This window comes from Pelodiscus sinensis, chromosome 2, assembly GCF_052426305.1.
Source record: "Pelodiscus sinensis isolate ZL-2025 chromosome 2, ASM5242630v1, whole genome shotgun sequence".
Lineage (NCBI taxonomy): Eukaryota > Metazoa > Chordata > Testudines > Trionychidae > Pelodiscus > Pelodiscus sinensis.
Window position 1 is genome coordinate 212024254 of NC_143053.1, and position 26924 is coordinate 212051177.

At 45.2% G+C, this 26924-nt stretch overlaps 1 protein-coding gene across 4 annotated transcripts in view; it reads right to left on the bottom strand.

Annotated features, from left to right (window-relative positions):
• The window catches only part of GLCCI1 (glucocorticoid induced 1), an 88507-nt gene that overhangs the window by 15255 nt on the left and 46328 nt on the right, over positions 1-26924 (bottom strand). For 2 of the 4 annotated variants that reach the window (XM_075922316.2, XM_089776688.1), the window contains exons 4-6: positions 21690-21803; positions 13474-13626; positions 8-218 (exon numbers count right to left, since the gene is read on the bottom strand). In XM_075922316.2, coding sequence (XP_075778431.1) covers positions 8-218; positions 13474-13626; positions 21690-21803 — 478 coding nt within the window. Of the gene's footprint in view, positions 1-7; positions 219-13473; positions 13627-21689; positions 21807-26924 lie in introns of all 4 variants that reach the window. The other 2 variants (XM_006114515.4, XM_089776687.1) reach the window with 1 other exon arrangement.

Here is a 26924-nt window from a genome sequence, read left to right on the forward strand (position 1 = left end):
CTCTCACCTTTATCACGGTCATATAGCAAATCTTCTGTTGAGCAAGGACTCCCATCCTGAGATTCCGGGGGACAAAAGGGAGAGACACATGGTGAGTGGCTGCTGCAGCTGCTGCTGCGCTCTTGGACAGAGGGAGTCTGTGTATCAATGCTGCGTGTGCTACTGCTACGATAATGAGCAGGCAAGGGCGCTCTTCGACCATCAGGAATATCCAAGGGCTGCAATAGAAACAACACTTAAATTACATAGGAAGGGCCCAGTTATAAAAGCTTTCGGCCTGCAAAGCTCCTGATGGAAGACTCAGGTCTTGACTATAAAGATCTGTTTCAAACCAAACATATTATTTAAAAAGGAAAGAATGATAAAATACACATTAATTCTTTTGCTCGAGAGCAACTGCTGCTGCAACAATATTTCTTATAAAAGTTTCAGGACTGGATGCATTTCAGTGTACGCTACCCTAGCATAACACGATTTATTCTGTTTAAATATTTTAAAAATTAACAATGCAAAATGTTAAATAACTGCTTAACTTTACAACATTAGTGTAATTTCCAATAAGTCACTATTATTACAAAATGAAAAAACCCACCTTCACAAAGATCTCCAACTGATACCATTTCATGCCTCTGCCGACAGAGGCATGTAAAACAGGCTACCCAACATAGTCAATGAAGCGGGGATTTAAATATCCCCAACTTCATTAAAATAAAAATGGCTGCCATGAAACGAGGTTTACAGGAGCAGTCGACAAAGGCTTCCCTTGTTGATCGAGCCACGTCTTGACCCACGCGCTGTGCCGACGATCAGCTGAGCCGGCACAGCGCGGCAGCCATTTTTATTTTAATGAAGTCGAGGATATTTAAATCCCTGCTTCATTGACTATGTCGGATAGCCTATTTTACATGCCTTTGTCAGCAGGGGCATGTAATCTAGATGTACCCTTAGTGTGGCTCGTTTTGGCAAAAGAGCACAATGAAAAATGAAAACATAATAATATATTACAGATCTAGTATAAAAATTATATAAATTTTTTGACTATGGCTTACCATTCTCAGGTCCACTATCTAAGCTCTTTCTACCCATTCCCCTTTTGGTGGCAGTGACAAACTAAGTTGGTGCACTCCACCTATTTGCTGTTCTTCCCTCTTGAGCATATAGTTTTGTCTTTGAGAACAGTTTTTTCTCAAGATTTCCTGTCAAAACCAAATTATATTGCACTTAAAAACAGGAGAGGGGAAACAAATAAAACCAACAAACAAAACATGTCAACTTTATTTTCGTTAAAACATATGAAGTTGAGACTGTTAACTGAAACTGTGTTATGTATATGGTACGCTGCTCCTCAAGAAAGAAAACTCTGAATATAAATGGTCAAACTTTCGCTAACAGTAAGTGCCTGGTAAACATGCAACAGAGCATGCCATGAAATGATGTCTGAACACAAGCATTAAACACCTTCAGGGCTCAATCAGAATAGTTTTTCCTTGTAATGATCATTAACAACCAATTGTTCTTTGAATTATAGAGAAAATAAATCACATATTACATTCTAAAGATGAATGCTTATCACTAATCAGGAATTAGATTTCACTATCAAGAAGATTAACAAGTACAGGCAGTCCCCGGGTTACATGGATCCGACTTACATCGGATCCCTACTTACAAACGGGGTGAGGCAACCCCGCACTAGCTGCTTCCCCCCAGCAGACCAGGGAGACACAAAGCTACCGCCCCCCCCCCCCCCCAGCAGACCAGGGAGACGCGGAGCGGCTTTTCTCAGCAGACACCTCAGCTTGAGAATAAAGGACTGAGGGAAGTGAGGTGTGGGAGAATAAAACTGAGCTCTGGAGAAATGTTTGGCTAGAGTTTCCCCTACAATATGTACCAGTTCCGACTTACATACAAATTCAACTTAAGAACAAACCTACAGTCCCTATCTTGTACGTAACCTGGGGACTGCCTGTATGTAAAAAGGAAAAAAAAAAATCTAAAAAAATGGCTTTAACAAAGTCAGTTTTAAATACTTAAATTTTGAGAGGTAAAAATGCCACTGTACAGTCTGGAAGTGTATATATACACCAAATATTATATCTTGCAATGAAGCTAAGATTCTGGAAAATAAAAGTTTTCATTCATGCGCCTAGACCAAGAGACAGACACAATTTCATGTAAGTAACTGGTGTTCACCACTTAGAAAAATGCCTATAGATATTTCAGAGATTACTTTATTTCTGCAGAATTCTACTTCCTCTTCATATAAAATCCAAGCTCCTTTTTTGTACTAAGGAAAAGAACGGTTACTTACCTGTAACTGTTGTTCTTCGAGATGTGTTACTCATGTCCATTCGAAGTAGGTGTGCGCACCGCGTCTTCCGGAACGTTTTCCCTAGAGGTACCCATAGCGCCGGCAGGGAGCCCTCTGGAGTGGCGCCGCCATAGCGGGGCATAAGTACCCCTGCCGGCGCTACCCCACCTCAGTTCCTTCTTGCCGGACACTCCGACGAAGGGGAGGTAGGGTGGGAGTCGAATGGACATGAGCAACACATCTCAAAGAACAACAGTTACAGGTAAGTAAACCGTTCTTTTCTTCTTCGAGAGGTTGCTCATGTCCATTTGAAGTAGGTGACTACCAAGCTAAACCCCACGGAGGAGGGGTCGGAGCAGTCATGCCACCAGAGTCATGAAGTGAGGTGAACAATAAACTGATTTATTTGAACAATTCAACACTGATAAGGTACCATTTAAGAACAAGACAACCGGAAACATATTTACATCACAGATTTGAGGACTGCAGAGCCCACCCTTGCATCCTCCCTGGCCTGCAGAGGTAGCGCATAGTGTGTTGCAAACGTGTGAAGGGAAGACCAGGTGGCTGCCCTGCAAATTTCTGTGATCGGTACCTGGGCACCAAAGGCCACCGAGGACGCCTGCGCCCTGGTGGAGTGTGCCTTCACCCTGGGTGGGGTTTTACCAGCCAGGTGATAGCATTCTGTGATGCATTGCACCACCCATCTTGATAGCCTTTGCGTGGAAATAGGCGACCCTTTGACCCTGTCCCCGAATGCAATAAACAACTGATGTGATTTACGGAACGGCCTGGTCCTATCAATGTAGAACACCAGCACCCGCTTGGCGTCCAGGGAGTGCAGAGCCCGCTCCTTAGAGGAGGCATGGGCTTTGGGAAAAACACCCAGGAGATTTATCTCCCGGGACAGGTGGAATGGTGATACCACCTTCGGAAGGAAGGCTGGATGAGGCCATAGCCTTACATTGTTATTGGAAAAGACAAGGTAGGGTGGGTCTATAGTTAGCGCCCTTAGTTCCGACACCCTTCGAGCCGATGTAATGGCCACGATAAAGGCAACCTTCAATGAAAGGTGCAGCAGGGAACACGTGGCCAGCAGTTCAAAGGGAGGTAGCATAAGCCTGTGGAGGACCACGTTAAGGTCCCAGGCGGGAAGCAGGGCCCTCACCGATGGGTACAGCTTTTCCAGGCCAGTAAGAAACCGTTTAACCTCTGGGTTAGAAAAAAGGGAGACTCCTGCCATACCAACATGGAAGGCGGAGAGAGATGCCACATGGACTTTGATAGAAGAGAAAGATAGGCCACTAGACCGAAGCTGGAAAAGGTAGTCAAGAATAGTTGGGATAGGAGCCGAGGACGGGTGTACTCCTCTCCGGGACGCCCAAGACGAGAAGCGCCGCCACTTGGCAGCGTATGACCGTCTAGTAGAGGGTTTCCTGCTACTGAGGAGAACCATCTGAACCTCTTGGGAACATTCCCTTTCAGGTTGGTTCAACCACGGATAAACCATGCCGTTAGATGGAGAGACCGGAGATCCGGGTGAACCATGATCCCCTCGCCCCAGGGTTGAGTTAGCAGATCCCAGACTGGAGGGAGTGCTATTGGGTCCTGGACAAGCATGTCCACCAGGATGGGGAACCAGAACTGTCTGGGCCACCTGGGGGCTATGAGAATGATCGAGGACTGAAATGTCCTCACCCTGGTCAATACCCTGGAAATTAGGGGAAACGGGGGAAAGGCATAGAGGATGCCCTCTGGCCACACGGTCGTCAGGGCATCCCCCAGGGAATATTTCCCCAGTCCCAGCAGGGAACAGTAGTACCTGTACTTGGCACTGCTTGCCGAGGCGAACAGGTCTAGGCGGGGATAACCCCACCTGCGGAAAACCTGGCGGAGAGCAGAGTCCTTGAGGGTCCACTCATGGGCTCCAAAGGATCTGCTTAGCGTGTCCGCTAGCAGGTTTTTGCACCCCGGGAGGTATTCCGCTTGAGGTGTGATGCCGTGCATGACACACAAATGCCAAAGTTGCAGGGCCTCTTTTCAGAGGGGAGGTGAACGCGCCCCACCCTGCTTGTTGAGGTAAAAGACCGCCGCTGTGTTGTCCATACGAACCAGGATCGAGCGGTGGGTGAGCCTTGGCAGGAAGGCTTCGCAGGCTCGCCTCACCACCCGCAATTCCCGGATGTTTATGTGTAGGGCTCGCTCGGAGGGGGACCAACGGCCCTGAGTTCTGTGTCGCCCCAGGTGCACTCCCAAGCCCAGGTCGGACACATCGGTGACCAGCATCAGGGAGGGAGGAGGGGTATTGAACGGGACCCCACTGCGTACCACAGGTTCCTGGGTCCACCATAGGAGGGAGTCCAGAATTACTTTGGGCACCGTAATTATCGAGTCCCAAAGACCCCTGGACTGGCTGAAGGCCTTCGCCAACCACGCCTGCATGAGTCTAATCCGCAACCTGGCATGGCGGACCGTGTACGTACATGCCGCCATATGGCCTAGAAGCCTGGAGCAGACCCGAGGGGTCATTATAGGTGACCGAGTTAGCCCCGAGATCAGCTCCACTAAGGAGAGGAACCTGCTCTTGGGCAGGAACACCCTTGCCACCCTCAAATCGAGGAGGGCTCCCACAAATTCTATCTGATGCGAGGGAGTCAGGGATGACTTCTCAATATTTATCAGGAGTCCTAACCTTAGGAAAAGGGTTCTTGTGAGTGCCACGTGAGTTTTTACCTGCCCGTACGAGCGACCTCGGATCAGCCAGTCGTCAAGGTACGGAAACACATGCACCCCTTGTTTGCGGAAATATGCAGCAACCACTGCTATGCATTTCGTGAATACCCTAGGTGCCGTACATAAACCAAAAGGGAGCACCGTAAACTGAAAATGGCATTGGCCCACCATAAACCTGAGGAACCTCCTGTGGCTGTGTCTGATTGCCACGTGGAAGTACGCGTCCTTGAGGTCGAGAGTTGCATACCAGTCTCCTAATTGTAGCACTGGGATGACCAATGCCAGGGTCACCATTCTGAACTTGTGTTTTACTACCACCTTGTTTAGATCTCGGAGGTCCAAGATAGGACGGACCCCTCCCTTCGGTTTGGGGACAACAAAATAACGGGAGTAAAAACCCCTTCCTTGCAGCTGCGGAGGAACCTCCTCTATCGCTCCTTTTTCGAGGAGCACAGACACCTCCTGACAGAGGATGTGTTCGTGAGGAGTGTCCCTTACTAGAGACAGCGAAGGGGGATTTGAGGGCGGCGGGCCTAGGAAAGGGATAGAGTAGCCTGCACTTACAATGTTCAGAACCCAGGCATCTGAAGTTATTAAGGCCCAAGCATGGGCAAAAAGGGATAGCCTGGCCTCAAACAGGGGGCCAGGACAGGAGATTGGTATGGGACTCTCGAACGAGACGTCAAAACTGAGGCTTGCCCTGATGGGAAGGACTGTGAGGATCTCCACGCTGGGTATCGGTTCTGGGGCGACGACGTCGACCCCTAAACCCGAGGGTGCGCGGCCGCCCCGGAACCTCCACCGGAGGCCCAGGGACGGCGCCTCCAGTAATCCCCATGGGGGACCTGGGTCTGCGCCCTTCCCTGCTGCCTATAGGGCAGCTGTCGCCGCTGTGGAGCTGGCGTGTGGATGTCCAAGGACTTCAGGGTGGACCTAGTGTCCTTCAGGGTATGGAGCCTAGAGTCAGTGTGCTCCGAGAACAGAGCTTTGCCCTCGAAGGGCAAGTCCTGAATTGCATGCTGCACGTCCGGGGGAATTCCCGAGACGTGGAGACATGTCCCCCGACGCATAACGACACCAGTCACCATCATGCGGGCCACTGAATCCACAGTGTCCAGAGCCGCCTGGAAAGCAGTTCACGAGATGACTTTGCCCTCTGAGGCAACAGCTGCGAACTCCTGACGGTCCTCCACAGGGAGTCTGTCTCGGAAGTTTTTGACGGCCTGCCAGGTGTTAAAGGCATACCTACTCAGCATTGCCTGCTGGTTTGCAATGCGGAGTTGTAACGCCCCCGTGGCGTAAACCTTATGGCCCAATAGGTCCAGCCTCTCAGGCTCCCTAGCCTTTGGAGAAGGGCCCGGCTGAGGGAGTCTTTCCTTTTGGGCCGCGGCCTGCACAACTAAGGACCCGGGGGTGGGTTGTGAGTACAGGTAATCATGCCCCAAGTTTGGGACGTAGTAACGCCTCTCGACTTCAGGGTGGACCTTTTAAGGTAGGGGTCAAGGTTGCTGGCGTTTGCCACAGGGCGTTGGTAATCTTTGATACTGTTTTGTTAAGTGGTAAGGCTAATCGCGCAGGTGCGTCTTCCGTGAGGCTGTCCACCATTGGATCCATGTCCTCAATGACAGATTCCACCGGAACGGCCAAGTTGGCAGCCATGCGGTGGAGGAGGTCTTGGTGCATGCGGGCATCCATTGACGGCAGACTCAGTGTAGAGTCTGCTAGTGCCTCGTCCGGGGACGACAACGACGACTCCTGAAGTGGCACAGGAACAGTTGTCGCCAGCTGCGGAGCCATCTGAGTAGCTTGCGCTCCCGATGGGTCCACCTCCGGTGCCGGTGGTTGCGGTGCCGCTGGATTGGGTTGAGGTGCCCGGGGAGGGAGGGGCTCGGGACAGGCACACCGACGGTCGGGAACAGTGCCCTGACGTCCCTGACCCCAGAGAAGGAGGCAGCTGACCTTGCCACTGATGGTAGGCCCAGGGGGTCCAGAAAGGCCACTGTGGGTGCGGAGGCCACGTTTGTTGAGTGTGGCCCCTCCTATGTCTGGACCTGGATCTATGGGTCGAGGATGCCCTCGAGGAGCCTGAACGGAAGGAGGAAGCATCCGAGTCCGAGGAATAATCGGACTCCGGCCAGGGTGGAGCCGATGAAGAAAGCGGGGCAAACCTTGCCATTGACTCAGGCTTACCCGTATGAGTATGGGCCGGGGGACCCATGCCCTGTGTCGGAAGGCCCGCTGACGGTTGCGGCACCGGGGTGCCCGGGCCCGGTGCCGGCTGAGTCGCCAGCAGCTGCGGCTCCGGGGTGCCCAGGCCCGGTGCCGGTTGAGTCGCCAGCAGCTGCGGCACCGGGGTGCCCAGGCCCGGTGCCGGTTGAGTCGCCAGCAGCTGCAGCACCGGGGTGCTCAGGCTTGGTGCCAGTTGATACGCTGCCCAAGGCTGCGGCACCGGGGTGCTCAGGCCCAGTGCCGGTTGAGTTGCGGCCGGTGGTTGCGGCACCGGGGTACCCAGGCCCGGTGCCTGGCGAGACCACTGTGTCGATGAAGGCACGGAGACGGACGCCGGCTCCTGGATGACCTCCACGGAGGAGAGAAAGGTCTGAGTGGACGCCACATGGCTACTCAGATACGGTACCGGCACCACCGCCAGGCGGGGAGCTGGCAAGGAGCTCAACTGTATCTCAGGTCGCGCATGGCTGGAAACTCCCTGAGAGTGACGGCTCGGCGACGAGAGGGGTGCCGAAGTAGCGATCGGTACTGACCCCACATGGGGTGGTCCCGACGCATAAGCCACTTTAGCATGCCGACCTGGGCCATGCTGGGGCGAAGCCGTAGCCAGCCGAGCCTCCGACGATGGTGACCTCGACCCTTCCGAGTCAACCGAGGATGGAGGGGAGGTTGTGAGACTAATAAGGTCCTGCGCCGCCTCGAACATATCCGGCGTGGACGGGCGGTGTGGAGGTAGGCGACCAGGACTACCTAGACCTCCTCGGCACCGACGGTGCGGAGGGGACGATACGCGCACCGGAGAGCCCACAGTGCGGTGCCCCACCGACGTTGTCTTCTTCGAAGGGGATCTTCCCCGGGATTTCTTCACTCTCTTAGTCGGAGGAGAGTGCGATCGGTGCCGAGAAGCCGACGCGCAGTGCCGGTGAGGGGCGTCCCACGTGGAAGCCGGTGCGCTGCGCACCACAGGCTGTTCCGGAGGCACCGGCTGAAGCATTGTCTCTATGAGGAGAAGTTTCAGGCGGGAAACCCTTTCTTTTCTGGTACAGGGCTTAAAGGACTTGCAGATTTTACAGGCAATAGCCAGATGAGCCTCACCCAAGCACTTAAGACAGCTGTCGTGTGGGTCGCCCTTGGGCATAAGCTTCCCGCAGTCAGCGCACGTCTTGAAGCCTTGCGGACCTGGCATTCCTTACCCCCAAGGGGGAAGGAACAAAGCAAAGAACCTAACTATCTAACTGAGAGAACTATTTACAAACGAATGTGAAAACGGGAACCATTAACTAACTAAGTAGGCTGGGAGATATGGAGACGCTCCAACGACCGTCGCTGCGGTAAGAAGGAACTGAGGTGGGGCAGCGCCGGCAGGGGTACTTATGCTCCGCTATGGCGGCGCCACTCCAGAGGGCACCCTGCCGGCGCTACAGGTACCGCTAGGGAAAACGATCCGGAAGATGCGGTGCACGCGGTGCACATACCTACTTTGAATGGACATGAGCAACCACTCGAAGAAGAATGCAATTTTAAAATGCCTGTCAAAATACTAACTGTAAATTTTCACTTTAATATTGTGTCTTATGCGAAGAAGTATTTACATTCTGCCATTAAAATTGAAAAATAGCCTGAATTGCTTTTAACATTTGAATTATATATTTCAAAATTACTTTCCATGAACCATATCTAAAGTTTATAGAGTATGTTAAAAATTGAGGTCTTCACTGAAGCAATAAAGTAATTAATTCACAACAGCTGCTGTTACTTCGTATGATAAATTTATGGAAAATTACATACTATTTTCTGTACTGTGTATGTTTTTAGTAAAAGTATTGAGTCATTTGTGTTAGCCTTTTGAATACTGACAGAATAATAGCTACACCCAGAAGATGACATGAGATAGATAGCTATTTGTCTCCCTTTCTTTCTTGCAACAAGACCCTTAGGCAGAGATACAGACATGGCCAATCTGATAGAAGCATGCCTGTTTGAAGGAACTCCATTAAAATGCACCAATAAACTACTCACAGTGGTAGTCTTCATTTTTTAAAGAAACCACGTAAAGTCTGAGCATTAATGTTACTGAGATGCAATATACCCATAATAGGCACAAGGGATCTAGTTTCCATGTATTTTATCGTTATTTACAAAACTAATATTTCAATCTCATAAAATTAGAATTTTTTCTATTTAAAAACACCACCCAGGCTGTAATGTACTGGCAGAGACAAGATACAAACAGTGCTTTCCCTTATAACAGCCGAGAAAGTAAACAATATGGGTGTGTCTAAACTATACACCTCTGCCAAAAGAGGGATGTAGATTAGGTACATCACTATTGCAAATGAAGTGGGAATTTAAATATCCCATGCTTCATTTGAATAGAAATGGCCACTGCTTTTTGCCGACATGGCACTTTGCCGGCAAAAAGCGGCAGTCTAGACGGGGATCAGTCAACAAGAAAAGCCTTTTCCGACCGATCCTGTAAACCTCGTTAATACAGGACTTAGAACAAGACACACAAACTAGCTTACTCTCTTACTGCAGAAGTATTAGGAAGTTAAACAAAATACATGGTTAAAGTGAACACTTAAATGGCTAATCTTTTTTAGGATGGCTTTTTAATAGTGTCACAGCTAAATTCTATTTTTAAAAGGCTTATGTAAAAAAGTTTGGATAAAATTTGTTCATTTACACTTAATGCACAGAAAAAAAATTAAGTGCCCAGCTCCTGGGCATTTGTCTATTGGTTGAACACTGCAACTGGACACCTGTGTTTTTCCGTACGTCAAACATGAGGGGTTGAACATGGTTTCCATCTACATGAAATCCAACACTCCTCCTTCAGTCACTGCAAACACATCTGTAAATCAACTGCAAACTGAGAATAAAATCCACCCTCCAAAGCCACACACATGGCTTCATGAGGAAAGTGATCACGGTTCATAGTATGAATGTAAAGAAGAGCAACTAAAGAAGACTAGAACTAAGGGTTACTGGCAAGAGACAGCAAAAAGGAAAATAGGTTAGTGCTAGACAAAAGGTTGGGGGGAGAATCAACAACAGCTAAGAAGAATACAGAGGGCTTTCATACATGTATTAAGAAAGGAAGCAATAGTAGGAAGAAATTAAGTCCATTAAATAAATAAGGAAAGGATATTAACAAGGACTTAAACAGTTAATATTTAACTGTTTTAACAAGAAAAAAGGAAGAGTTGAGAGATCTTTAAAGAGATGTAAATATTTAAAATATGCATATTACTAAAGAGAAGGAAAGGGATTATTTGAAAATATACAAGTTTGCCACCATTCAAACTATATTCTGCTGGAATAGTAAAGGAATTAGCTAATAAAAAGTTACTGTGCCTTTAACAATTATTTTGAGAATATAAATACATAGTGTGAGTATCCTAGCAATTATTATCCTACAAGTCTAATTTCTACCCCTAGTTAAAAAAATATGAAATAAATGAGAGAAAATATTTCTAGCTTCTAGAGAGTCAAGAGCAAATAGTCAGCATGGGGATACAGAATATATCTTGTAAACATAACTGTTTATTTAAAAAAATACACTTACAAAATTAAGTTGTTACAAGGAAAGTAGAAAAGAATGTATTTGTGTGCTAATAAAGCACATTCTGCATACGGAAGTCTTAATTCAAACCTGATTCGCGTGAAGATTCACATATATTGAAAAAGCCTTCTGAAAGACTGTAAACAGAATATAATGATAAATATCAAGGTATCAAATTGGGGGAGAAATTTAATAGATTACCAACTAAACCTGTGGATTAAATTTCAGCTGAAGTCAATGAAGTTGCATTCATGTACTCCAGTGCTTAATTTGGTCCTACATTGTATCCAATCTTATTTGAAGTTCATTAATCTAAAAATTGAATTAAAAGCTCATTCAAAAAATTCACAGATAAATTGGGAGATGGGGGAAATGACAAAAACCATACAAGAAGACTTCTAAAAATCAGAAACTACAAAAAATAAAATGCATTGTATAATATTTAAGGGAAAAGAATCCAAAAGGTAGTTATCTAACAGGAGAGAGAATTTGTGAAGCAGTAGTGCTCAAACTTAGAAATGACAATGGACAACCAAGTAGACATGAATATGCAACCGTGAGCAGCAAATAAAGACATTATAGAGCAAAAAAATGACAGTCATCCTTAACATGGCTCTGGTGCAACTGCACCTATAATATTTACTTCAGTTTTAATACCTTCACTACAAAAAAAAAAAACCACACACACCACACACACACACACACACACACACACACACACACACACACACACTGACATTCACTGTAGAGCAACAAAATGTATTAGGGAGCTGGAGGCACTGACATACAAACAAATATTAAGAATTATTACTTGGCTAGATAACTAGGCTGGGTAGTGGAGTTATCACAACATTATAGAAATATTTGTCCACCTAGTAGACAAACTTCTCCCAAAGGCACCCCAGGATATTATTTCAAATTTTTACTTTGAAGCCCATAAATGAAAATGGAGAAGAGTTATTTAAGTTAATTTAAGAGGGTATAACTATTAAATGAAGAGACAAATATAAACTATAAGCGAGAGAGAGTAAGTGTGAGTGTGAGTGAGTGTGCGCTTCCCAACAGTGAGATCTCTTAAGCTATTTAGTAATATTTGCATGAAAGTGATGGAAGGTCAGTCCTTGGGATATTTTATATTATATTTCTTGTGCATAAAACACAAGAAACTGTCTTGTGTAATACTAAAATCTCCCCTGGCAAAAGGCTCAGCTAGATATAATAGGTCAGATCTCTAACTTATGATTCTTTGGACACAAAAAAGAAACACTAGATCTATCACGCTCTTATGAAGTGAGGTTCACTTATTTGATCTTGTAAAATGCTGAGTTCTCTGGCTCCAATCCAGCAAACGTTTAAGTATGTACTTAACTGCTTTGCTGGATCAGAGGCAGAGCATTCAAACAACTTACATTGTTGAGTGCATCATGTACAATAAGAAGATGTCAGACTCCAAGAATATTGATTAGTCTGATAAAACCAGAGGTCATAAATTTCAAAGATCACAACTCTAACCAAGGTGACATCAGCAATGGCACTGTAATACAGACTACAGATAGAGCCCTGCACAGATACAAAATTTGTTTCTGCATCCACATCTCTACCCACATAAATGAGTCGCAGATATACACATAGGCATCTGTAGATGCAGATATCTGCAGATATAATGTGGGTATCTACACATTTGTAGGGTTTTAGATTTAAAAAAAGTATTGCATCTACATCCATATCCACAAAAATAAGCTACAGATATTTGCATCCACAACCACAGATGCGGATACCCATAGATATAAAGTGGCTATCCATGTATTTCTAGGTCTCTAACTATAAAAGACAGCAATAAGACTATGTTTATTGTTTCTCGGATTTTTCAAATGCTGTCAAAATACCACTTCTAAATAGAAAACTCGAGCCTTGGAAGACCAGATTTAATGCCTCTGGACAAGGTAGGATTATTTTACCATTTTTTGTGTTCTAACACCATAATGAAGTAACATAAATATCAGCTTTTGGCATCTCAAAACTCATGTACATAAACCACTGTATGAACTTTTGCAAAACCAGATACTAAAGCTTTACCATGACTAGAGTTAATCAGAAAATATTTTCCTCCCTTGGTGGAGAACCAAAAGTAAAATATTTTCCTTTCAGTGAAATAATTCAGTTCTGAAATGCTGCCGTGGTGCACGTCATGAATGTATATTTTGTTCCTATTCTCTTCTATAAGCAGTATCACTAGCTGGTCTATATCTCTCATAATTCACCACAGTCTCCTCTCTTGGTGAGGACAGATGAAACACCAACAAGATGAAGTCCAGTTCTGGAGCCTAGTCATCAAACGAGAAGGGGGACAGAAAGGTAATCGAACTACAGCTCTCACCAAATACCACAGCAGCACGAAATGGAAATATTTTGTTTTTCAGAAATTTGGGTTTTTAATGAAAAGCTAAAGTTTTCTGTAGAAAGCAGATATTTTTTTCCAAAAAGAAAACTTTTTCTATGGTTTTGGCAAAATAAAATGTAACAGAAAATTGTCAAGTCAATCCTAGACTTAAAGCCATGATGCTTCAATCATTTAGAAGTTTTGTGCAAACTACTAAATTCTGATAATTAAACATGTAAATACACCCCTAAACCTTACCTTGGATACATCTTCTTTTCCACTATTTTCTTTAATGAATACTTTCTCTAATTCAGGGCTTATTCCTTCTACATTGCACGGCACGCGTGAAACAGCTGATTTTGGCACTGAAATATTTGACAGTGGCATAGGGACTGATCTTGAGATAGATGCCTAAAAGGTAAATGAAATAAAATGTTATATATGTTTTAAAATTGGAGAATTTCATAAAATGGAACTTGGGTATTAGTAAAAGGTCATCACATTTTTAAAATCGATAAATAGTGAATTGAAGAATCACATACTCTTAAAATCTAGAAGAGACATCTCTAGTTTGTGAATATTAAAACATACATTGCACTAAGAAACTAGAGACACAGAAATTAAAGCTTAGATAAATTTAATGCCACTCACACTACTTTTTCTTGGAAAAGTAAACAATCAAATTTTTACATGAAATATTTTACTGCAGTGCTTTCTATTACTTGGCATGTGTACTTTGTAGGGAATGCAAAGGTGTGGCATGAAGAATGCAAGGAGAGAAAAACCTCTGACAAACAAAGCCTTCAAACAGATAAAAGAAGTGAAAAGAAGCAAATATAAACAAAAACAACAAATCTAGTCAGAACACTTCTTTATAATTTTCCTCATATCTTGTACCGACTTCCTCTGTAGATAGACACTGATGGTTTATTTTGTATACCAACCCAAATGCATGCTCAAGTTTAACTCTGCCATTTCCGGATATCTGAGTGGCTAGCCGTGCAATATTAACATCTCTATATGCAGTTTTTTTCTTTTTTCACTGGTTAATGTTCAAAATAAAATATCAAATATAATGACCAAGAACAAAACTATACTTCCACAATAAGACTAAGTTTCCTTATGTACTATTTTATGTTTTCACTGCACCATTTTCTATGCCCTCACTGTATGCAGTACTTTATTACTACATATCTCATGGAAGACTTGCAATTTGGGCAGACAAGCCAGCAGAGTTAGTGTGCTATGGATCATAAATATATGACGAAGATTAAAGTTGCATTTGAGCTTCTGTTTAGTGATATTTAAATATATATTTAAATATTTAAGATCGGTGTTCTTGGTTTATGCTCTTTTGTGCCATCACGACTGATTGCTTTGGAAATGACTTATCAAACTGGCATGTGACTTTCTGAAACATCCTGAAGAACAGATACATTGAGAAACCAAGATCTTGTTTCCACGTATACTTCACAAGTATTAAGGAACAAGGGAAGGGAAATAGTTATTTGTACAAACATCATAATTAGGTATCACATTTTACAGACAAGAAAAAAAATAGTCCCTATTCCCAAAAAAAGCTTCTACCTTAAATTTGCTTTCAGTGATGTTGAAGCCATTTTGGTCCTAGGAATGTTAAATTTAGTTTAATCAACTTATCGATTAGCCACAGAGGGGTTAGCTCCTGCCTTGGAGCTAACCCCACTCCAGCTCTGCCTTTTAAATGGATTAAAGACCCTGTCATCTCTTAAATCCATTTAAAAGGGTAAAGTGCAGCAGGAGGGACCCAGCATGAGCCGGGAAAGCTGATTCTCGGCTCACGCAGGGCCCCTCCTACTGCACACCAGCCTTTTAAATGGATTAAGAGCCCTTGGCTCTTCATCTTTTAAACAGCTAGTGTGACGGCGCGTTGGGGGTCCCCCGTCTCCTGCACCCCGAAATGGCACAAACAGACTGCACCAGCCGGTGGAATAGAGGAAGTTTATTGCCTCTCCAGGATACAGCACAGCACAGATGTAATCTGGTCACAGAGCTGGGCTAGGATGCCTCAGGCCCCCTTGAGATGGGGGAGACTGGGCCCCTAAACTCCAGCCCCTTTCCGTAGGCTGTCTCCTCCATGCTCTCAGACAGCAACTAACTCACCTTCTTCCAGCCCTGCCCCCCAGCCAGGGCAGCATTCCACCTTCCTTTGTTCCTCTCCATGGGGGGGTGTCTGGCCATACTGGTTTGCATAGTGACTCATCCTGTTTTGCTGGGTCGTGGTACCCACGGCAGCCAGTGGGGGTTACCCCAGAGCCAGCAGCATAGAAACCAGCCAGGTACCCCCACTACGTCACAGCTAGTCAGCAAGAGGAACCCAGCGTCAGCTAGGACAGCTGATTCCCGGCTTGCACTGGGTCCCTCCTGCTTTAGCATTTTAAATGGATGAAAAGCCTATACACTTAAAAAGCAAAGGTGTGACAGACTAGGCATGAGCCAGGAATCAGCCAATTCCTGGCTCGCCCCTGGTCTCCCCTACCCCCCCTGCCTCCCATGGATGGTGCTGGGGGGAACTGGCTTTTAAGTTGGCTCCCCCAGGTACCAGTTCCTGCTCTTGCTGCCTCTGATAGAGACAGGAGGGTGGGGAAGCAACTAGTTGATTAATCCCTCGACTATCGGATAACCTGTCCAGGCCTTTAAGGAACTGGCCCACAAAATGGTCCACAAATACTGAATGACCAATAAACACTGATATTGCGGCCAGATGATCCTTAATGGAGGAAGTAGCAAGCCTCTGTTGTTTCTAACCCACCAGGTATTCTAGAATGAGGGGAACCAAAGTCTGTCATGGCTGGTGCCCTGCTGTAGGGTTCACAAGCAAAACTCTTCCATTTGGAAGCATATGTGGCCAGCTTAGAAGGCTTCCTACTAGCCAGCAACATTGTCCTCACTCCCTCCCAACACTTGCTCCAATGCACTCAACCATGGAACCTCCAGGCCATCAGGAAGTGCCACTGACACTTGATGGAGCCTTGTATGCCAATGTTGTCTGGGCCATGCTGCACTGTCCTTGCCAACCTTGATCAACACCCTGTGAATTAAAAGGAAGGGGGGAAATGGATACAGAACCCCTTCCCCCAGTGAATTTGGAAGGCATTGTCTAGGGAGCCCTTGCTGCTGCCTAGGTAGGCCTGACACTTCCTGTTCTCCCGTGTTGCAAAGAGGTCCATCCAGGGACAACCCCTCCTCTTGAAAAGCCACTGCACAACCTCCCATCTGAGAGACGACTCATGAGCATGAATGAGCACCTGAGTTTGTCAGCCAGAGAGTTCTGAGATCCCGGCAGGTAAGATTCTAGCAAGTGTGTATTAAAGGGAGGGGATCCTGTTAAGCACAGACCTCATATAGCCTCAGGCAGCAGCCCCACACAGTAAGTCCTCACTTGGTGCCCTGCCAGAACTGGTTCCAGCCAGGCTTAAATGCGATTCAGAGTCCACTCAGTACGGATGCACTATTTCGAACTAGCAAAACGCTATTTCAAAATGCATTTTGTGTATAGACGCGTTATTTCTAAATAAGCTATTTCAAAATAAGATATTTCGAAATAACACTGTAGTGTAGACATACCCATAGGGAAAAACCCTTCCTGGGAACAGTGAGTGCATGGCACACACACACCCAAGTTGGAATGCACATGAGCAATCACTTGAAGCAGCAGCAAGAATGACCATGTAAGAAATGAGTATGTTAGAGCAATTTGACAGTAATACTATTCAGCAAATAATATAAATATACCAGTACATGCTCAATACTCATAAATGAGAAAAAATGAGTGAGTACTGATTCACATGACTTGGACATGTAAATGCAGTCCTAGCTACTATGTCAGAAGAGAGTTCATCATATTAAGACTGAAGGAAAAAGGCAAGAGAAGCTGCCCAAGAGATGGTGAGATGCTATAAAGGAAAACATGTTATTATGTTGGGGGGGGGGGGGGGGGAAGGACAGAGAATATGGCATGGAGCATAATACCTTGGAGAAAGAGGAACTGTATACCATTTGATGGGATTAACACAAAGAAAAAGAAATTTTACACTGAAAAACTAAAGCTGCTTGTATTTATTTTTTATGGAGTGAGCTGAATTTCAACTTTTGTCAAAGGGGGAGGAATATAGAAGAAGTGCATAGTGTGGGAAGGAAAAAGAGACAGAGCAAAGGTCTGGAGGATATAGGAGTATTGGAAAGGGGCACTTGGTAGGGATGAGAAAAAAATGCAGCTCCTAGTGTGTTACTTTATAAGTAATGTTAGTCAGTTTCATTCCATCTTTTAAACTAATGTTACTTGTAAAGGTCATTCTATCCTTGAAATTGACTAAATGTGCTTGTAAAATTATTTCCTACAATCTCCATGAAATCAAATACTTTACCATTTACACTGTAGTGAATTTTCTAAAAATTAAAATTGTGATTTACATGTAGACCAAACTATAAGGCCACCGTCATCTTCTAATCTGACCACCTGCATAATACAGGCTATTGACCTTTCCTGAATTAATGTTTGTATTATAGTGTAACTTATAGAAAAAGATCCAATCTAAATTTTAAAATTGCCACTGATGTAGAATCTACCACAATCCTTCATAAGTTGTTCAAATGGTTAATTTCCCCTACCGTTTTTAAAAAACCCACTTCTGCGTTATTTCTCAGTATGAATTGGTCTAGTTTCATCTTTTAGTTACTTTATCTTGTTATACCTTCTAGACTGAATCTGCTAGACTGAAAAGTTTATAATCAAAATTTTGTTCCACGTGTAGGTATTTATAAACTATGATGAAGTCATCCCTTGATATTTTCTGTTGCTGTGAAGATATGTCCTTGCTAATGTTGCAGCTGGTCAAGGTGAGGAGTAAGAGTTTCTGGGGACCTTTTAATATCCTCAAATTATTGTGGTATATGGAAGTACCTTGCCACTGGACCCAGAGATTCCAAACACCTGAATGACAGTGAACCAATTGAGCAAAGGACAAGGATCATAAAACTGGAAGGGAGCACAAGAGGTCATCAAGTCCACTCCCCTGCTTTCATGGCAGGACCAAGCACCATCTAAGTCGGGGATGTCCAACCAGTTCTGAAGTAGTAGTCACTATAGTGGCTACTGCTATAGCAAACTAGCCACACTCAAATAACCACACTGTTCAAGCCATTTAGCCACACACAACCAGCTAAATTAGCCACATGTGGCTAGTGGCTAGCATGTTGGACACCACAGATCTAGATCATCCCTGATAGAATTTGCTCTTAAATATCCCAATGATGGAGATTCCACAATCTCCCTAGGCAATTTATTCTAGTGTTTAACCACCCTGAAAGTTAGGAAGTTTTTCTTAATAACCAACTTAAACCCTCCTTACTGTAATTTAAGCTCATTGATTCTTGCTCCATCATGAGAAGTCAAGCAGAACAATTTTTTCCCCTCCTTCTTCTACTTGAAAACTGCTATCATGTCCCTTCTCTGTCTTCCCTTTTCCAAACTATATAAACCTACTTCTTTTAATCTTCTAGCATAGATCATGTTTTCTACACCTTTTATCATTTTTGTTGCTCTTCTCTGGACCCTCTCCAATTTCTCCATATCTTTTGTGAAATGTGGTGTTCCGAACTGGACACAATACTCCAGTTGAGGCCTTAGCAGCACAGAGTAGAGTGGAAGAATTGCTTCTTGTGTCTTGCTCACAACAATCCTGTTAAAGCATCCCAGAATCATGTTTGTTTTTTTTCCTCAGTGTCACATTGTTGATTCATATTTAGCTTGTGGTCCACTATGACCCCTTGATCCTTTTCTTCAGTACTCCTTCCTAGACAGTCACTTCTCATTCTATGTGAAACTGACTGAAGAAGATTGAATTCCTTCCTAAGTGAAGTACTTTGCATTTGTCCTTTCTAAATATCATTCTATTTACCTCAGACCATTTCTTCTGATTGTCCAGATCATTTTGAATTATGACCCTATCCTCCAAAGCATTTGCAACCCCTCCCAGCTTGGTATCATCTGCAAACTCCATAGGCATACTTGTCTATGCCATTATTTAGGATAGGCTAGAGCTGCTTGCCCTCACAGAACTCTGCTGCTGAACTGGTGGCAGTGGTATTCCTAGGAGGTGAGAGAGAGCATGAATTCCCAGTATGTTATCTGGCATGGGGTCAGATGGATATAAGGAGCTAACAAGTAGTTAGCTTAATCAATAAAGCCTTTTGTCCCTGTAATGTCCGACTGAAGGGGTATTTTTTAGAAGAATTTTTAAAAGGTATCTTTCAAACATTTACAAAAGGCATTGGTTGCTTTCTTGGCACAATTTTCTTTTTTAGTATGATTCTGACTGGGATATAAACCATTTTAGCACCTATGACATGAATCTGGGGCCTGATCTACACTGAGTTTAGGTCAAACTCTGCATTAGGTCAATTTTCTAAACAATGAGTCAATTAAAATCGATTTTGATACTCCTGTTTTTCATGAGGAAAAAGAGTCAATTCAACTTTGCATGCTCGAATTTTAAGGTAGTACAGAGGCAGCGCTGTGAATGTTGACATTCTTGGCCTCAGTGAGGTGTCCCACAGTACGCTGCTGTGATTGTTCTGCACGGGCATCCAGTGTGTAAGGCAAGGGAAGGCTCTGCCTTCCCAAACTGCCAGCCTAGCCCCATCCACACTTCAAACACAGGATGCCTGATGTAGGCGTTGTGGGGGCAGTGTGTTGCTGTCCCCAGCACCCACCCGCCCGGTGCTGGAGAGGCTGGGACAGGTCATGCGGGTGCCCTCCCTTCCCCAGTCCTCTGGGGCTGGAGAGGCTGGGCTAGGCCTGTCTGGTCCATGAGACGTGTCCCCCCCTGGTGCTTGACAGGCCAGTGCGCCGTCCGTCAGAGCTGGAGAGGCTGGGCTGTGTCCCGTGGTGCTCCCTTGTGCATGCAGGAAACGTGAAGAACCAGGAGAGTCATGGTGGATGCGCATGGCAGACATCCAGGACAGCCACATACACAGGCATCTCCTTCAGCCCTTGCAGCCGCACATTCCTTCTTCACGAAGTTCCATAGCCGCCTCTCCCAGGGGCCCTAGATCCGCCAGTGCCTGCAGAACTATCAAGAAGTACTCCTTGCAAGTTATGTACTCATTGGCAAGAGCGGCGAGGAGTCCTGTGGCACCTTATAGACTAACTGAAGTGTAGAAGCATAAGCTTTCATGGGCAAAGACCCACTTCGTCAGATGCATCTGATGAAGTGGGTCTTTGCCCACGAAAGCTTATGCTCCTACACTTCAGTTAGTCTATAAGGTGCCACAGGACTCCTCGCCGCTTTTGCAGATTCAGACTAACACGGCTACCCCTCTGATACTTGATCATTGGCAAGGTGAGCAGGTTCCAAGATAGGGATGTGACTTCCATTATTGCTCCACCACAGTTAGGGAACCCCATTGTGGCAAATCACTTCACTATGTCCTCCATATTTCCCAGAGTCACTATCCTTCAAAGCAGAAGCATATTGATTGCATTGGATACTTGGATCACAATCGCCCAAACTGTAGATTTCCCCACTCTGAACTGATTACCAACCAACTAGTAGTTGTCTAGCGTTGCAAGCTTCCCCAGGACTATTGCCACTCACTTCTCAACTGTCAGAGCAGGTCTCATTCTGGTATTCCTGTGCTTCAGGACATGGAAAAACAATTCACAAGCTTCCATGAAAGTGGTCTTATGCATGCAAAAGTTTTGCAGCTGTTGCTGATTGTCCCATAGCTGCATAAGTACACAGTTCCACAAATCTGTACTTGTCTGATGGCACCAGAACTGGTGTTCCATTGTGTCAAGAAGATTGAATGTTGGCGGCTCAACTCAAGAGCTTCACAGAAGAGTATGTTCATGGCCTCCTAAGAGTCTTCTGAATATATACAAGCATAAGGCTGACAATGGTTAATCTGATTGCCATAATACTTTGGTGCTGAATGGGTTCCATGCTCACCCTGCCATGGTTTCTCCACAGATAATGAAGGAAAAAAGGGCACAAAAAGACTGTATGCTATTGCTTTCAAGCAGGGGGGAGGGAGGAAACAAGTGTAATATGGGATGCTAATGACATGTACCCAGATGCACCTGCTGCACTAGTACGCACTAGAAGCATAACCCAGAATTCAAAGTGGAAGCAGGAACTGTGGGACAGTTACACATAGTGCATCATTTTGAAAGTCAATGGTAACCACCCTATTGGGGATGTGTACAGCATCAAATTCTTGCACAATGGGAACATGCACCTTAAACTTTACAAAATCGGATGCTAGAAAATCCACCTTAATAAATTTCACTTTACCTCTCAGTGTAGACAAGACCCGTGTTAAGCATTTAAACATGACAAAATACAGGGAGGGAATCAAAGAAACTATACACTTAACTCTGTTTAAAAAAAAAAAAAAAAAAAGGTTGCTGATACAGGCAATGAGCTGCTTACCTGAGTCTGACTGATTGCTATATGGTTGCCATGGAGCGGTGACTGACGTTCTTTTTCTTTATTGTGACGACTGCTCTGTTTGCTGCGTTGTAGCTGCTGCCTCAATTTGGCAATCTGCTGGAAAGACAAAATCAAGGTAAGATGATATGCGACACAGTTAATTGCTTATCCCTTCTTTTACCAAGCAGTGTCATGGAAAATAATCAAGTATTTTCTAGAGCATTTTATAAAGGAACAAGTCTGTTGCTTCTTGCAGCATAGGCATTAATCATTTTGCCTATGCATTAAATTCTTTTCCAAAATACTCACCTTACCAACAATCTCAATTTGAAGGCAAACTCAATTTAAATGCTGAATTTCCTCAGATACTGTACAAAATAACCCCTCTCATTACTTATGCAAACCACAATCATTTCTCTTGACTTGTCTCCTAAAATTTTGTAACATTTCAACTGTTTTGGCATTGGAGAAAATAATTTACAGATTTAATATATTTCCTTTGTCCTAAACAGAGCCAACTTTATCATTGATATTTCCCACCATTGTTGATAATTCTTCAAAATCTGATAACTTAAATGCATTTCTCCATTCCAGAGAAGATATCCAACATATATCATTAACCTACCGATATAAATTCTATTTTAAGATTGCCCCAGGTAAACCAATTCTCTCTAGCAATGTGCCAATGACTTAAAAAAAACCCTACACAGTGCTGCCTATTCAAAGATTAACACATTTTAAGGTCAAAAGGGACCATGACCATTAGTGGTCATTTACTCTGACCTGCCACATAACACATTACAGAATTTCACTCAAGAATTCCTCCTACATCAAACCTGATAATTTCTGACTGAATACAATAGCACATCTTTTAAACACATCTGCTCTTTAAATAAAGACTTCATATTTGTGTGCTAAGACTTGCGTTCCATTGTAAGGGTCATCATTTTGAACTTTTGGTTTTCATTCTCTGTGGGGTCCATAAGATGAAACAATAGTTTCAATATGCTAAATTCAAACAATCTGTCGCATAGCTGAAGTGAGTCAGAGAAGTTCCTATTGTACCATAAAGAATCCTTTCAGGATATCCTGCCACAAGAAGGTGATCTGAAAAATATTCTCTGAAATATGCCTTTTCGAAGAAAATTCTAAATACAGCATTAAGTACCACCACAAAAGAAAAAGAGATGGCTGCACATATCACAAGAACCAGTAAGGGAGCATATATTACATACACTACATTAAAATTTTAAGATCAGATCAGATCAGAATTTTATGATCATCCCATCTGACATTCTGCACATTGCAGGCCACAGAATCTTACCTATGCACTTGTGTAATAGAGTGCTAGTCTCTGGCTGAGTTACTGATGTCTTCAAATCATGATTTAAAGAAATAAAGTTACAGGGAATTTACCATTTACACCAGTTTAAACCTGCAAGTGACCCAAGACTCATCTTGCTGTACAGAAAGATAAAAACCCCTCATGGTCTCTGCCAATCTGAAGCGTAGTGCATCAGATGCTAGCATAGCGTCTTTGCACTGGGAGCACTTTTTAAAACCTGGTGAACCAGGCATTTTAGCTCCCAATTCAGCACATGTTCGAACAACTAATAACTAGAACTAAGAACAGTAACTGGTTTAACTAACAAACGCTCTAATGTTAATTTTTTTTTTATAAATACGGCTAAACTACTAAGTATTAACTAACTAAAGTAAGACACTAAGAAAACCTAATGAACTTTTAACTTTGTTTGTACAATGGAGTAGTCTCTGAGGAGAGACAACGGAGTTACATCAGCAACTGAGGACGGTTGAGAGGAACTAGCGAGGGGCTGGACCGCGCAACGAGAGAAAGGGCGCGATGGCGTGCGACGGCTACTGTGCAGGCACGGCACAGCCAACTACAGCTATGAAAAGCCTCCGACAAGCGGTGCCGGGATGAGCCCAACACGTGGAGCACCCATGCGGACCACTCGAAGAACCTGAAAGTACAGCCAGAATGGATGATATCCAGCATCCATTTGCCAGCTATTGCCCTCCATTTTGGAGGGAAACTGCTAGGCATTCACCAAAGCAGAACTCCAAGTCAGGTGCAGATGGTATCAACCTTGGTTTGCACCCTGAGTGTCCCATCAAAAGTATCTGTTAGTTTGGGGTGAGGCTGAGTAGCTACAGTAGAGATAGAAGGGGAAGTGTTTCTCAATTTTTGTACCTTTTGCTGTTTGTGAGGTGGTTCATACGAGTGCTGATAGCAGAATGGCTATATGAAGACCTTAGCTTGTTAGACTACTTATGGTTCTTCCTTTTCAGGACTTGTGTATTCAGAACCCAGGGAACGGAGGGTAGCCCTAGAATATTTTAGTGAATTCAACAACTTATCTGTCTTCTAGTTCAGATGATTGATCTCAAAGGGCTAGTCTTGCATAGTATTCTGTAGTTCCTTGGTGAACCTTGAAGAGTGTAGCCAAGATTCCTAGTGCATCACTACAGCATAGGAATGGCCAAACTTACTGATGCTCCTAGCTGCATGAGATAAACTTGAGAAGTTCAAGAGTCACAAGACATGTACAACCTGCCCTCTGGGACAGCACTTGCTGCAGCACAGAGCTTCCACCCTGAAAACCCCCTTTAGGGCTAAAGCCCTTACACCAGGGGTGGACAAGAAGACAGCGGTGGTTTGCCAGGGTTAGCCCTGGGGGGGGGGGGCCATGGGGGGGGGAGAGGGAGACAACAACAGAATCTTAGCTCAGGTGTCATGATAAGTGTGACCCTGAGAGCATCCCAATGCCAGAAGGCAAGAGGCTTCCTGATACCTAAATAGTGAGTTTCAGCTGGCCTGACCAGCCCAGTGTACTATAACTCACTGTTGTCATAATCTCTGTCTAAAAAGGTACCATGTAAGGCATATATAGACTGGTGACACACTGGTGATCAAAGTAAAAGTGTGAATTGTATTCATGCTATATGTAAAACTAAAAGATTTACCCAGCATTGCTCTGGTCCTTAACCCCATTAAACTGTGAACAATAGATAACTACTCTCTGGGGGTATGTCTACACTACAAAGTTAGTTCGAACTAACGGACGTTAGTTCGAACTAACTTTAATAGGTGCTACACTAGCGCTCCGCTAGTTCGAATTTGAATCGAACTAGCGGAGAGCTTAGTTCGAACTAGGTAAACCTCATTTTACGAGGACTAACGCCTAGTTCGAACTAGCTAGTTCGAACTAAGGGCTGTGTAGCCCTTTAGTTCGAACTAGTGGGAGGCTAGCCCTCCCCAGGTTTCCCTGGTGGCCACTCTGGCCAACACCAGGGAAACTCTATGCCCCCCTCCCGGCCCCGGACCCCTTAAAGGGGCACGGGCTGGCTACGGTGCCCGTGCCAGGTGCAAGCCTGCCAGCACCCAGCTAGCAGACCCTGCACCTGGCACGGCACAGAGCCACCCACCCGATGCCCCCCAGCCCACCCCCTCTTGCCGGGACCAGGCTGGCGGCTCCCGGGAGCTTGCCCTGGACCGCAAGAGGCGGGCACCTTCCTGGGCTAGTGCGGACATCGTGGACCTCGTCCACGATCTCCGCACTAGGCACAGGAAAGTGGCCGTCTAGGGCAGGAGAGCTGCCAGCCTGGCCACCCAGGACCAGGTGTGCATGAAAATCAAGGGGGTCCACTGAGACCCCCGACCCTGAGCCCTGAGCTTACAATGGCCGTACTGGGTCAGACCAAAGGTCCATCTAGCCCAGTAGCCTGTCTGCCAACAGCGGCCAACCCTAGGGACCCTGGAGGGGATGGACCGAAGACAATGACCAAGCCATTTGTCTCGTGCCATCCCTCTCCAGCCTTCCACAAACTTTGGGCAGGGACACCACTCCTACCCTCTGGCTAATAGGACTCCATGGACCCAACCTCCATGACTTGATCTCACTTCCCTTTCAACTCTGTTCTAGTTCTAGCCTTCACAGCCTCCTGCAGCAAGGAGTTCCACAGGTTAACTATTTGCTTTGGCAACAACAACAACAACTTTCTCTTACTAGTTTCAAGCCTGCTACCCATTCCTTTCCTTTGGTGTCCTCTAGTCCTTCTTTATGGGAACTCAGGAAGAACTTTTCTGAATGCACCCTCTCCACCCAACCCCTGCTTTTAGAGACCTCTATCCTGTCCCCCCTCCGTCTCCTCTTTTCTAAGCTGAACAGTCCCAGTCTCTGTAGCCTTTCTTCATCTGGGACCTGTTCCCAACCCCTGATCATGTTAGTTGCCCTCCCCTCTCCCAGCCTTTCTCTTCCCCTCTCCCACCTCCTTTTCCCAGTCTCCCCCAGTTTTTTTTCAATAAAGACAGAGTCAATGTTGGAAGAAACGTTATCTTTATTTTGTACATCAATAAGAAGGGGGGCTAAGGAAGGGTAAGTGGAAGGAGGTGAGGGAGGAATGGGGTACGAGCCCCCGATGGGGAGGACTGGGCTGGCTCTGCGGGCTTCTGGGGGTGGAAGCTCTCCTGCAGCCCCCCAATTACTCCTTCTCCCCAGATGGCAGCCTGCGGCAAGTGCAGCCGGGCTGATGGCCGAGTGGTGTGATGTGCCCAGTGTGGGCACTCAGGGCACTCCAAGCCAGAACTTCTTTGCAAGCGGGGCACCCCTTAGAACTGTGTGTCCGGGGTGGGGGTCGGGACCCTTTAAGCGCAGCCCTCGGCTAGCCTGAGACAGCATCTCCATGCTCTAAGTCCTCCTTTTATGCCCTGCCGGCACTGCTTCCGGCCATCCTTAAGCCCTGTTCAGAGTCCACTCAATGTGGACTTGCTAGTTCGAACTAGCAAAACGCTAGTTCGAACTAGTTTTTAGTTCTAGATGCGTTAGTTCGAACTAGCTTAGTTCGAATTAACTAATTCGAACTAAGTTAGTTCGAACTAGAGCTGTAGTGTAGACATACCCTGGGACTGGCTATCCAACACAGTTATGCACCACCTTATAGTAGCTCTTATCAAGTTCAAAAGAAACAAAAGTTTTTCTTCCACAGGTTGACTGTGTGCTGAGTGAACTCCTTGCCAGATGATGCAGTGACGGCTAGAATTTTTCAAAAAAGAGCTAGATAGATTCATGTAGGTTTGCTCCATCAATGGCCATTAGCCAGGATGGGTAGGAATGGTTATTCTTAGCCTCTGTTTCACTGGAGGTGTGCGACAGGGGAGCGATCTCATGAGGATTACCTGTTGTGATCCCTCCCTCTGGGACATCTTGTATT